This window comes from Saccopteryx leptura, chromosome 7 (assembly GCF_036850995.1).
Source record: "Saccopteryx leptura isolate mSacLep1 chromosome 7, mSacLep1_pri_phased_curated, whole genome shotgun sequence".
NCBI lineage: Eukaryota > Metazoa > Chordata > Mammalia > Chiroptera > Emballonuridae > Saccopteryx > Saccopteryx leptura.
In genome coordinates this window covers 57,758,546-57,772,856 of record NC_089509.1, presented here as the reverse complement: position 1 = coordinate 57,772,856, position 14,311 = coordinate 57,758,546, and the positions used below count along the sequence as shown (strand labels likewise).

General features: G+C 37.7%; 1 protein-coding gene across 5 annotated transcripts in view; it reads right to left on the bottom strand.

The window, feature by feature from the left end:
- DYNC1I2 (dynein cytoplasmic 1 intermediate chain 2) overlaps positions 1-8,878 on the bottom strand; it is a 60,960-nt gene extending 52,082 nt beyond the window's left edge. For 4 of the 5 annotated variants that reach the window (XM_066346583.1, XM_066346585.1, XM_066346586.1 and 1 more), the window contains exons 1-3: positions 8,473-8,631; positions 7,270-7,386; positions 4,216-4,333 (exon numbers count right to left, since the gene is read on the bottom strand). In XM_066346583.1, coding sequence (XP_066202680.1) covers positions 4,216-4,333; positions 7,270-7,377 — 226 coding nt within the window. In that variant the 5' untranslated portion in view covers positions 7,378-7,386; positions 8,473-8,631. Of the gene's footprint in view, positions 1-4,215; positions 4,334-7,269; positions 7,387-8,472; positions 8,632-8,719 lie in introns of those variants that run through there. The other variant, XM_066346584.1, reaches the window with a different exon arrangement.
- Between the last annotated feature and the right edge of the window lie 5,433 nt (positions 8,879-14,311).

Sequence of the window (14,311 nt, the reverse complement as noted above, 5' to 3'; positions counted from 1 at the left end):
AAAGAATATCTAGATAATAAACTATCACATTAATCAATTTACCCAACTGATACAGACTAAGGCTACAGAGTAACCGATATGTTTTCATCTCTTCACAAAATGGTTAAAACAGTGGTTACACATACAAAAAGATTCAATTTTTTCCCATAATCATTATTTAATAACTCCACTATTGATAAAATATGTCTTGAATGCTGTATCCAAAATTATCTTTAAGACTTGCCACTTAAATTTCATTAAAAAAATAAAATCAAGCCATTGTGGACATTTCCACTATGCATTTTGCTAAATTTTAAATTTGTTCCTGCTTTTAAAGCAAAATGGCTTTTATTTGGCCTTACCAGCAATGAAGACACATGGCCTAACTAATAACTGAACAAACATTTAAGTGTCTATCTTGTGCTGGACACCAGGGATAAAAATGGATTATGTTATCCCTGCTCTCAAGGATCTCTGACAAAAAGCAGTCAAATGACCAAATAAATAACGATCTATCAGTGAAGAGAAGCTAAGAGGTTTTATTAGCTATATCTTTTAAAAATAGTTACTTTTGGTAGAATTTTTAAAAGTCTATTTTAAGAAAATAACTTTTTATTTATTTATTTATTTTTGTATTTTTCTGAAGTTGGAAACGGGGAGGCAGTCAGACAGACTCCCGCATGCACTCGACCGGGATTCATCCACCCGGCATGCCCACGAGGGGGCGATGCTCTGCCCATCTGGGGCGTCCCTCTGTTGCGACCAGAGCCATTCTAGCGCCTGAGGCAGAGGCCACGGAGCCATCCTCAGCACCCGGGATAACTTTGCTCCAATGGAGCCTTGGCTGCGGGGAGGGGAAGAGAGAGACAGAGAGGAAGGAGAGGGGGAGGGGTGGAGAAGCAGATGGGCACTTCTCCTGTGTGCCCTGGCTGGGAATTGAACCCGGGACTCCTGCACGCCAGGCCAATGCTCTACCACTAAGCCAACCGGCCAGGGCCAGAAAATAACTTTTTAAATAAATTTTCTTAAGTATCCTAGCAGTGTTTTTATATTTTACAATAAAAATATTTAATAAATTTATGCTGTACTGAGAAGAAAAACAAGTATTCATCCTGGGTCATGATAAAAAATGTATTTTTATTGTGGGTTACTATAAAAAAAAAGTAAGACAACCACTGCCTAGATCTGTATTCTAATTTTAAATAAATACTAGAAAGATTTTTAGGCATTTGTCAGAGAACAAAAGGTGGAAAACCACACAATTCATTTAATGAGGCTAGTATAACCATTATTAAAAAAAAAGACATGATATAGTAAAAGGAAAAAAAATTATGAGTCTTTGGGGCATAGATGAAGAATTCCTAAATAAAATGCTATCAAACAAATCTAGCAATGTGTAAGAAAAATAGTATCCCCAAACTAGGGGTTTATTCCATAATGTAGGCATGCTTTTGCATTAGAAAACATACTAATATAAATCATCATATTAATACATTTTAAGGGGGAGAAAAGCATATTTTCATCTCAAAATATGCAGAGACCTATGAGTTTATGCAAATATTTTGGTGGTTTTAAAGAATGTCCACAAATTCTATATGAACGTGAGCTAGACTTAGTGACTCTCTTCCAGTGGCCAGAATGTGGTAGCAGTGTAAGTCCGAGGGTAAGTCACAAACAGGACAGCTTCCTCCTGGCTCTCTGTCTCCCTTCGACTGCTCATTCTGGGAAAACTCAGCTGACATGCTACAAGGATACTCAAGCAGTTCTGTGGAGTGGCTCATGTGGAGAGGAACCCAGCCTTCCCACTAACAACCAACACCAACTTGCCAGCCATGGGAGTGAGCCACCTTGAAGGCAAATCCTGTGGCCTTAGTTAAGACTTCAGATGACTATAATCCTGACTAACTTCTTGACTTCAACACCACGAGAGACCCTGAACCAGAACCACTCAGCTAAGCCACTATTAAATTTCTGACTAGCAGAAAATATGAGAGATACTAAGTATTTCTATTGTTAAAAAAAAAAAAATACAAGAAAAAGTAGAAAACCCAGATAGATATAGTCTATAACCACAAAAAACTTAAAATGGTTAAAAAAATTAAAAAGCCTATTGTCCCCTACCCTCTGGGGAAAAAGTCAAAATTCCAGGCAGCTTTTCAGTTAGATTTTATCAAGTTTTTAAAGAACAGGTAATATCTTTTACAAGTTGTTCTGCAAAATAGCAAAAGGGAAAGCTGTCCAATTTATTTTAAACCATAACCAGATGGCCACATGGACAGTACAAGAAAATTACAGCCATATTTCACTTATGAGTATATACACAAAAATCTTAAATATTAGCTAATCTATTTTTTTCTTCTTCTTTTCCATGTTGAGAGGAGGGAAGATAGACTACTGCATGTGCCTCATCCGGGATCCATACGGAAAACCCCATCTGGGGCTGATGCTCTGCCCATCTGGAACCATGCTCACAACCGAGCTATTTTTAGTGCCTGAGATAGAGGCTCCACGGAGCCATCCTCAGCACCAGGGGCTGATGCACTCAAATCAATCAAGCTATAGCTGCAGAAGGGGAAGAAAGAGAGAAAGGTGGGGGAGGGGTGGAGAAGTAGATGTGTGCTTCTCCTGTGTGCCCTGACAGGGAATTAAAACTGGGACATCCATACGCCAGGCCAACACTCTCCTACTGAGTCAAACGGCCAGGGCCAGCTAATCTATTTTTAAAATAAACACACAGACACAAACCCCTTGAAAGTGACTACTAGTAATTAAAGTGAAAAAAGTTAAGCACGTCTCTTGCTTTTCTAACAGAAAATGCAGTTAGAGTAACCAAGTAGCCCTATTTACCGAGGAAAAGGTCCCCTTTATAGAAGAATGAGACATACAGTACAATGCCATGCATGTATATAAAACATATACATACGTAAATACACAGGACAGATCAAAAGATTTATGTTAAAAATGCAAAAGTACTTAATGCAAGCCTGGGAAGAATGAAATTGGAGATGGGGTAGAAGGGAGAAACACATACAAACAAACATATGCATATAACTAAAGAATGATCTTTTAAGAATTGATGATGGAGGTGGGCCATAAATGAAAAAAATATCAGCAAGTGAAGTCAGTGAAGCTAATGTCCTAAAAAGAAAAAAAAATTCTACAGGAGACAAGCAAAAGCCAAAGGCTCAGAAAAAAATGATCATTCAAAGACTATACAACTAACAAGTAACTTGGTATTTTTAAAATAAAGTAACAGTGTTCTGATGCATTTACTTTAAAAATTGCAATACGCAACATAAACTTATTAAATAAAGATATAAATGTTAATGTATTTCAATATTCACATTCTACCAATAAAGGAAAAGGCAAATGAGCTGAAAGAAGTAACAATGAAGCAGACTGGGAGGATTACCAGCTTTTTCATCTTCCAACCTTTTAGAAATAACAACTCTAAGGACAGTTTTACTTCAGTTTTACAACAGGTATAAAGCAATTACTATCTCTGGTATTGATTCCCTCAACTACATGAAATTAGCCAACAATCTAACTCTAAAATTTTAGGTCCCCAAAGGACAATAGCCATGTCAAGCTAAAATACTATGTAAAAGCACCTAGTTCAAAATTATTTTTTGTAAGCATTTAATGCTTTCTGTTAAGGAAGACTGTCCTCAGTACCTGTACTATTTCAGTTTTTTGGTCTAGCACTGCTATCAAAATGAGTAACACAGAAAAAGAACCAGACTAAGTCAAGATCACTGCCAAAATAATGTACCAGTATTATTTCCCTTAGAGCACTAAGAGCAGAAGTTACAAGCTTCTCCTTCCACTCCTGTATCTTTGAATATTAATATACCTTTAGAACTCTGATTGATCATACCTCTATCTAATCTACAGAAAGGAATTTAGAATAAAATCAGGATCTACAGTCAAAAAGAGTTTAATTCAGAGTGGCACAGAAAGCTTGTTAACAAATGTTTGTTAAAATAAATTACTGATTTAACAAGAAAAATAAATTAGTGGTTCATATGTGTTAATTAACATAATTAACCTTGAAGCTCTTTTGAACAAACAAAATACCATGTTTTTATTTTTGCCACAATTCCAAATAAATCATAAGTGCAGTAATTTTTAAGATACACAAATAAGAAAAATATGCAAACTATATTGTCAGCTCACTCATCTCAGGTACATCTGAGAATATACGTCTCTTATAAATGGATATATTCTTATCCTTACCAATGGGGGATTCTGGAGTTAGCCCCATGCTTTGAAGCAATGCTTCAGCTTCTCTTCTTTTTTTTTCAAGGTCTGATTCTTCTTGTGCAGGAGCAACTGCTTCCTTCTTCTGATCAGTCTAAATTTTTTTAAGTAAAAAACTTAAGTTTACATATGGTACACATTTGCTTGCCAAAACAAACAAACAAACAAAAAAACTATCTATCTATATATATATATAGATGTATTCTGTGATACACATTATACTCATTAAATGAAAATCATTCTCAGTAAAGTTCTAGTAAGTAATCTCCAAATGATATGTACTAAAATGATCCATTTTTATATGTAGTCAAAGAGCTTCCACAAAAAATTTTCCTAATAGATAAATTCTAAAAGTACAGTCAACTTCTAATTATCCACAGTATTAAATTGCTACACAGGAATTGTTAAAATCTCCTCCAGTGGCACAGAAGCTTAGACATAAATATTGCAACACTATGGGCAAAAAAAATTATATGAGGTAAAAAATTTTAACTAAATTACAATTTGATTTTTTGAAAAAAAGTATGAGTACCTTAAACTTCTGTATGAAGTTTCATTGCATTTATGCAACTTTATGTAAGGATGTTTATAAAAAATGCATCTGGAGAAAAGCTTTAAATTTTTTTTTAAACTATAGGTATTATTAATTTTATTTTTAAATTTTTCCATTGATTTGAGGGAGAAAGGGAGAGTAAAAGAAAGGCAGAGAGAGAGAGAGAGAGAGAGAAGTACCAACTTGTTGGTCCACTTAGTTGTTCCATTTAGTTGTATACCCATTAACTGCTTCTCGCATGTTCCCTGACCGATACTGAACCCGTAACCTTGGTATGCCTGGATGACGCTTTACCTACTTAGCCACCTGGCCAGGGCCTATAGGTATTGCTTTTATGATAAAAATGTGGTTGAGTTTGGTAAAATTCACTTTTGCATAGTTAAACATTTTTTAATTAAGTTCTTATCAACTTTCATTTCAGACATTTATAGTTTTAGCAAAATCTTCCAGTTAAACTAGAGAAACCGCAATACTCTCAGGCTCATCCAAAACATCTCAAGTGAAATTTAAACCTTCACAGTAAAAGTGCTATATATACAGTAGTGTCCCATTATCTGTGGTTTTACCTTCAATGGTTTCAGTTACCTGTGGTCAACCTTTGTCTGAAAATATTCAATGGGGAATTCTAGAAATGAATAATTCATAAGTTTTAAATTGCATCCATTCTGAGTAGCATGATGAAATCTTGCTCTGTCTCACTATGTCCAGCCTGGGATGTGAATCATCACTTTGTCCAGCATATATGCTAACCTTCTGCCAGCTTTTAGTAACCATGTTGGTTATCAGATCAATTATAGAAATGCCTGTGTTCAAGAAACCCTCATTTTATTTAACAATATCCCAAAACACAAAAGTAGTGATGCTGGCAATTCAGATATACCAAAAAAGAAGCCATAAAGTGTATCCTTTAGCCTCACCAGGTGGTGACTCAGTGGATAGAGCATCGGCCTGGGATGTGGAGGACCTGGGCTCAAAGCCCCGAGGTTGCCAGCTTGAGCGCAGGCTCATCTGGCTAGAGCGGGAGCTCACCAGTTTGAGTGTGGCGTCACTGGCTTGAGTGTGGGATCATAGACAGGACCCCACGGTTGCTGGCTTGAGCCCAAAGGTCACTGGCTTGAGTCCAAGGTCACTGGCTTGAGCAAGGGGTCACTAGCTCTGCTCTAATCCCCCCAACCACCAGTCAAGGCACACATGAGAAGGCAATCAATGAACTAAGGTGTCTCAACGAAGAATTGACACTTCTCATCTCTCTCCCTTCCTGTGTGTCTGTCCCTATCTGTCCATCTCTCTGTCTCTCGCTAAAAAATAAAGTACATCCCTTTCCTTTAAGTGAAAAGGTGAAAGTTGACTTAAAGAAAGAAAAAAAACTGCTGAGGTTCCAAAGATCTATGGTAAGAATGAATATTCTATGTGTAAAATTGTAAAGGAAAAAGAAACCTGTGCTAGTTTGCTGAGAGAACACATTTACATAACTTTTATTATAGTATAGTTTCATAATTGTTCTACTTTATCACAGTCATGTGCTGTACAACATTTTGGTCAATAACAGACCAGATATACAATAGTGGTCCCATATGATTATAATGGAGCTGAATGCATTAAGCATATGTTTGAGGTGATGCTGGTATAAACAAACCTACTACACTATCAGTCATATAAAAGTATAGCACATATAATTATGTCTCATACATAATACTTGATAATAATAAAAATGACTGTTACTCGTTCATGTATTTACTATACTCTACATTTTATCATTATTTTAGAATGTACTATTTCTACTTATAAAAAACAAGTTAACTATAAAACAGCATGCATGTTACGCCAGCAGCAGCCTCATACATCTTGTATACCATGTATATACCAAGCTGATTTTATGTCATTTTGTTTTGTACAGTAACATGCTGTACAGGCTTGTGTCCTAGGAGCAATAAGCTATATCATATAACTAAGGTGGGTAGTATGTATAGGCTATATCATCTAGGTTTGTGTAAGTAACTATGATATTTGCACATGGATGATAAAATTGCCCAACAACAAATTTCTCAGAGCATATTTAGGTCATTAAGTGGTGCCTGACTGTGTCAGTAATTGCTGTTAATCTTTTACTATGCCTCATTTATAAGTTAAACTTTATCATAAATATATAAGAATAGGAAAAAACATAGTATTTATAGGGTTTGGTACTATCCACAGTTTCAGTATCCACTTGGGTGTCTTGGACCCTATCCCTTGCAGATCAAAATATACCTAAAATGCTTATTTCATCTAAGACAACTATTACTTATGCAATTGTCTACAGTAAATTTTGCTATTCAGACCTGCTTTCTTTAAAGTAAGATTCATCAACAGTACTATATTTTGCAGTCACAATTGCTAAATTTTAACTATTCTGAAAGCTTTGCATAAAGATATAAGTACCTGAAATAAAATCCAATTCTTTTTATATTAAGTTTATTTTGTAAAATCATACATACTTCCTTTTTTTTCCTTTCTTCTTCTTTTCTCTTCTTTTCCTCTCTGATTTGGGCCAACCGCTGCTTCTTACGTTCCAACTCTGCTTTTAATTCACTTTTGTCCGACATGCTTGTGATCTTAAGAAGCATATAATCATATATAATCATTGTTACATTGGTAAAAGCAGCATTCTTTAAAATTTTGTCTTCAGGAAGAGAAATATCTCAAGAGGTCATGTAGCTCAATGCTATCTAAAGAGAACATATAAACTCTAATTTTAAAATAATGAAAGCATATCAATTGCTAAGACTTGAAAAACATTATGAACAATCTAATTGCATATAAGAAATATTATTAAGAGTTGAGCACAGCACCTGGCACATAGCTCTTTAATGTTCACATGTCCAAACTTAACATATCTTTGGCACTTAAAACAGAAAACATGGATTGGCAGTAAGATACTTAACTTAGGCTACACGATACAGATCAAACCTATCACGGGAGTTTTGCATTCGTTCCTAGAAGTTAGATAAAAATCGTGTGCGGCCAGACACAAAATTCCAGCAAATTCTAAAAGTTCAATGTAATAGTAATATTTTGGACAAGCGATACACAAAAACAACCATTTACTATCAAATAGACTTAGTTACAGTAAATATACGTTTAGTCAAAGCCCCAAACAAAGTCTGACCAGCTTAACTCCATACAGCTGACCGGCCGCCCACCCTCACAGAAGCCTGAGTCTCAATGACTCAGACACAAACGTCTCACTTTCTTAAAACTGAAGGCTGAGAATGTCCCCGGAATGGTATGCTCCACTCTCCGCGTCTGGGTAGCCCCCAACCCAGAAACGGCGAGGGAAAACGCATTTACAGCAAGTAGTCATGCCTTTCATCTATAAAACGGAGTAAGACGAAAAAGAATCACTGGGGTCTCTCCTGGGGTCACAGCCAAGAGGGCGCGGCCAGGACAGCGCGTCCGGAGGAGGGAACCCGTGGGCACTGGACAAGCCTCCAGGCTCTCCGAGCCACCTCCGGGGGGTCAGCAATGTCAGCGAGTGGCCTCGTCCTCCCGGCCGGCCTGAGTCACCCCGCCTGGCTCTGCCTGCCGCTCTTCCCAGAGCCGGCCCGGGCGACAGTGTCACCAGGAGCCCCCAAGCCGCCCTCAGAGTCCCGACACGACACACACACAGGAGGGCCTTGAGGGAAGGACAGTCAACCCACCTGTCAGGTGGCGAGATGGGGAAGAATCCGCCCGCCAGCAACTTCCCGGTAACGTCCCTCACTTCTCCCCACAGACAGCAACTGTCGCCGCCACCAGCTCCGCGGCAACCCCAAGCACACAAAGAGGGATGGGCGGCGGCTGCTACGGCGAGGGCGTAGGGACAAACGGCCTAATCAGAACGAGGTCGCTCCCAGAAAGAAAGGTGGGGCCCTGCTGCGAGGAATTGCGGTCCCCTCCGTGATTTACCTGTGTAAAGCAGAAGACGAGAAAAAGAAGCCACAGGGGACCGAAGTTTTCCCGCTATGTCAGAAACTGGAGGACTACTGTTAATATTGTCGGGCTGAATAAGCAACCACCGGACTGCATCAGCAACCACCGGCCTGGCCTTACAGATAGACACAACCCGAGAGAACTACAAGCCCCAGCTCCAAGGAAAACTTGCGTGCGGCGAGCAATGCATTTTGGGAGTTGTGGTCACGGGTAATCGCAGAGTATGCTGGGATATGTAGTGTTTCCTAGTCTGTGATTATCCTCTTTGAGGCCTTCTTCTTTTAAAACTCCGGTGAGAAGCTTCCAGAACTTTTGCTTAATGTATTGTGTACCTTAATCGGTGCTCACAATATTGTACGTTATATCTTAAGATATGTGACTCAACATTGGCCGAATTTTCAGAAAGGTTTACTAGTAGTGAATCTATATCTATATTTTGGGGTAGGACAATTTTTAGGATATACATATTCAGTTTAAGGGGAAAAATGCCTGTAGAGGTTTCATGTGGGATCTTAAGTAAAATTTAAAATATAATATCTAAATTTTGAAAATGAACTGTAACCCCATTCTGTCAAAAACTGTAAGAAACTGAGGGTGCTGAACACACAATACAATGTACAGATGATGTGCTGTGGAATTGTGCACCTGAAATTTGTATAATTTTGTTAACCAGTGTCACCTCAATAAATTGAATAAAAAGAAAAAGATACTTGTAAATCTTACTTAGTTTTTACTAGTATTTATGGTGTAAACTTGCTTAGTTGCAGTGTGACAGTTTTGACAATTAGCAATAAAAATATCTAGTTCCTATATTTCCTCTTAAATTTCATCATGTACACATGGACTATTCATCTGGGGCTAAAATAAAATTGTTACTGTTGTAAAAATAATTATAAAATAAATAAATAAGAACATACTAATCAGCATAACAAATAATTCTCCTGTAGTTTATTGTAGTACAGTAGGAAGCATTTTGGTTTTGTCTCAAAGAATTTTTTAAAAGAAAGCATTTTATGCTATTAAAATCCAAACCAAGCAAAAATGGTTTTCACGGTTGTTGGGACTTTTAATATACAGAGAAAGCAAAAGTTATTGGAATATGAGTTTATTAGAAATTTATGGGTTGACACATATTTCTTAAAATTGTATTTATATAATTTAAAGCATTATTTGGCAAGAATTAAAGCTAACGCCAATGCAGTGTTTTTCTTATATTCTAGAAGGACAAGTCTAGGATTAACCTTTAAGATTCAAATTCTAAGTCCTTGGGCCTGGGCCTAGTCTTTTCCTTATTTTGCTCTGCCTATATACCAAGTAAATATCTCAAATAAATTTGAGAAGGAAAATTCTTCAAATTTCAAGACTTTTCCCTATAACCTAAAATTTCAAAGTGCTATTTTATAACTACACAAGTAATAGCATGGAGATATTGCAGGTTCGATTCCAGACCACCACAATAGAGTGCCTGTAACAATAAAGCAAGTCTTACTCTTTGCTGCTGGAGGGTCTTGCCTTCAATTTATAAAAATCATGATATCTGTGCAATGCATTAAAAGGAAGTGCAATAAAACGAGGTATATGCCTGTAGTACCTTTTTATTTTCTTTTTTCCTAGCACAGTTTTCATTTATTAATTTGAATAAAATTGTTATTGATTACTATGTGCCAGGAATGGTGGTGCATGCTCTATGTAAGAACTAAAATGCACGTCCCTGTTCTCAAGAGGGTAAGACAGTCCGGACATTCAGTTCAACTAAATATTATGATCTGATTATGTAGGGAAATTATGGAAACACTGGAAAATAAAATTTTCATGATTCCAGAGCTAAGTCTTCGATTCTGCAATGTTGAGTAGCAAAGTTAACCAAGCAAAGAAGATGCAGAAAGGTGACCTTGGAAGGGGAAAGAATATGGCCAATGGAAACGTGTGAGAGCACAGACTACTGGAGAATCTGGAAGGCATTCAGAATGGCTGTAGGCTAAGATAAGAACTGGGGAATGAAGATGTAAGTAGCTTCCTTAGGCTGAAGGTGATGAGACTCCACTAACAGGTTTTAAGTAGGATAATGGTATAATTCAATTAGCATAAACAATTGACGATTTGAAGTGGTCTGAAGAAAGGCTGGTGTGCTGGTATTTTTTCTTTGGCCCTCAGACTCATTTCCTGCCCTTCTGTGTCAAGCTCTATGTCTGTGGGGGTTTGACCTCAGCTTCTCTGAGGACTTGCTTGTGATTGGGTTTGTCCAAAGAAAGCCTTAGGCCAGGTTATCAGAAGCAGGTGCAAAGGGAAACTGGGCATCTCTTCCCCATTTCTTCTCTCCTATGATGATACATCTCCAGCAGTTAGTTCATCCCTCCATGATTATAGCTCCTGTCAGGTGGCCCCTCCTCATAACTCTACCTTTCACTTGGCTCTGCAAACTTTATTTTTTCCCTTTATCCCTTTAGCATCTCCTCTGTGGCTAGTCTCTAAATGCATTGTCAACTCTTATTTGCTCCCTTATCTCTGCTAGCCCTTCTCTAACTGGTCCTTTCTTTAAAGTATCTTCATTTGAACCATTTGGGTGAATTCTGTTTCCTGCTGAGACCCTTATTGATACAGCTTGGTTGGAAGGATGGGAGATGTAGATTAGAGGCAGGGTAGAGACTAGACGCAGGGAATGTAGTTAGAAGGCCTTTGGATTGGGCAAAATTACACATGTATTACCCAATGCACTAGCTTTGGGAATAAAGGAAAATAGATAAATTAGAGAAATGTTAAGATTATGTAAGACTTTTTTTATAGCAGTAAAGCAGACTAGGTTTCCCCAACTGACCTTCTGAAAACAACTACATTTTAATTTTATTTATTTATTTTTACTTATTCATTTTAGGGGGGGGAGAGAGAGAGAGAAAGGGGGGAGAAGCAGGAAGCATCAACTCCCATATATGCCTTGACCAGACAAGTATAGGGTTTTGAACTGGCAACCTCAGTGTTCCCAGGTCGACGCTTTATCCACTGCGCCACCAGAGGTCAGATAAAAATACAAAATAAAATAGCCTTTCTTATTGCTTCAATGAGCTGGTAAGAAAGTAAGGCATATTTAAGCCAAAAAGATGATGGGAACTTAGAGGGCACTTGCCTAGCCTGATGAATTTTCATGGCCTTATAAGGGTCAAATCACAAGACACAGGGCCCAAGGCCTACTCTAGACTAGGATTTTAAAAAGAAAACCTCCCAATAAATCCTTGCTGTAAGAAATCTACCTTTACTCTTGGAAGATTACACAATAAATTGGGCACTGAGTGGGATGCAATGAAGAGGTGAATCTCCTCTGAGAATGTTATTCACAAGTGGGCCCTCACATGGATTTTTCAGCCTGAAATTTCAGTACTGGGGTAGTTTATAAAAACATGGACTGAAAATTTGATTTACAGTTGTCCCAGACTTGTCATATACTCAGGTGCCTGAGAGAAGCAATCGTTTCTGTAGGAACTCATCCTTATTCCAGGCTTTGAGGAATTTCCCAGATAAGTTTCAAGAACTATGAGCTCAAAAATCACAAAATACATAAAAAAGAAAGTACCAAACCAAGAGCCAACCAACCAAAACAACAGCAGAATAAGATCCACAAAGACTTCAGATATTGGGATCATCACACACAGAATAGAAAATAAATATGATTGGCATGTTTAAAAAAATTTAAAAAAAGAACAGAAAATATGACTAAAACAGTAGATTGTGAAAAGAATGAACTAGACCTAGAAATTAATAACATAGCATGTGAAATAAAAAACTCAATAGATAATGTAGCTAAAGAGAGCAGTATAGTATTGCCTTTAGACCCAACCTCAGGCCTTGTACTTTGGACTCTGCTCTGGCCTTCATCCAGCCACAAGGAATCTGAATGGCTAAGGATATGGCTAGTCACATGGAGTCGATATGCCCCCTTCTAGATCATACTCCTGGCACCATGGACCCTGAAATTCCCATCTCAAATGGTCCCATTCCTGCTTCCAGTTACTTATACAGACTTCTTCCCAGGTCTCTCCTCCTGGGAGTAGACTGTGGCCTCAGGGAGTAGCTAAGAAATGGCTCTTGTGGGATTATGGACAGAATTTGGATTTGTAGGTTGGCTGTCTAAATATGTACACTTGATGTCCCTTGCATTGTGATATGGAGCTGAGGATAGAAGCAGTGTTTAGGGTTTGCAGTTAAGTGTCAATAGGTGTCAGTTGTCCTTGTGCCACTGTAATTATAGGTCATAGCTCTAAGTATCCAAAAATTTTAAATTCAAATGTCAGATCCTGATTGATGCTGGCACAGTGGATAGAGTGTCAACCTGGGATGCTGAGGTCCTAGGTTCGAAATCCTGAGGTTGCTGGCTTGAGCGTGGGCTCACCAGCTTGAATGTGGGATCATCAAAATGATCCCATAGTCACCAGCTTGAGCCTGAAGTCTCTGGCTTGAAACCTAAGGTCACTGGCTTAAGCAAGGGGTCACTGGCCTGGCTGGAGCCCCCCAGTCAAGGCATGTATAAGAAGCAATCAATGAATAACTAAAGTGCCGCAACTATAAGTTGATGTTTTTCATCTCTCCTTTCCCGTTTCTCTGTCTCTTTCTCTGTCACTAACAAAAAAAAAAGACAAAAAAAAAAAAAAAAAAAAAAAAAAAAAAAAGAAAGAAAAAGAAAGTCAGAAAAATGTAATATATTTTATTTAATTATTTGCTAGCTTGGTTTCTTCTTTGAAATATATATATATATATATATATATATATATATATATATATATATTACGTGGTTTTCCATTTGCACTCTTTCCAGAGTCCCAGTAATACTAAGGACAAGTTGAAAAGGGAAAATTTGTTTATTAGAAGATAATACTATAGAAGTTATTTAGAATGAAGTACAGACACAAAAATATAATGTATGAGAAAGATTTATAAAAATGAAAGATCATAGTAGAAAGTCTAACAAGCATCTAATAAAGTTTAGAAGGGAAGGGGAAAGAGACTAGGGCAGAGGCAATATCTGAAAAGACAACATTCCACAATTGGTGAAAATCACCAATCCACAGATTCAAGAATTCCTATTGGTTGCAAATGGGATAAATGAAATCTAGAACTTGACATAACAGAATGAAACTGTAAAATTAAAAAATAATAAATAAAATAGGCCCTGGCAAGTTGGCTCACTGGTAGAGCATCAGCCCAGTGTGTGGATGTCCCAAGTTCAATTCCCAGTCAGGGCACACAGGAGAAGCCACCATCTGCTTCTTCACCCCTCTCCCCTCATCCCTTCCTGCAGCCATGGCTCACCCTTAGGGGGCTTTCTGGGTACATCCCAGTCTGGGCACATGTGGGAGTCTGTCTCTCTGCCTCTCCTCCTCTTAATAATAATAATAACAAAAAACACTGTAAACCAAATGCCTATCAATTGATGAATGAATAAATTGTAATATACCCATACAATGGAATACCACTCAGCAACAGAGAGGAATGAACTACTCAAATATGCAGTAGGATGAATGAAACTTGAAAACATCATGCTAAGTGAAAGAAGCCAGACATAAATGACTGCATAGTATA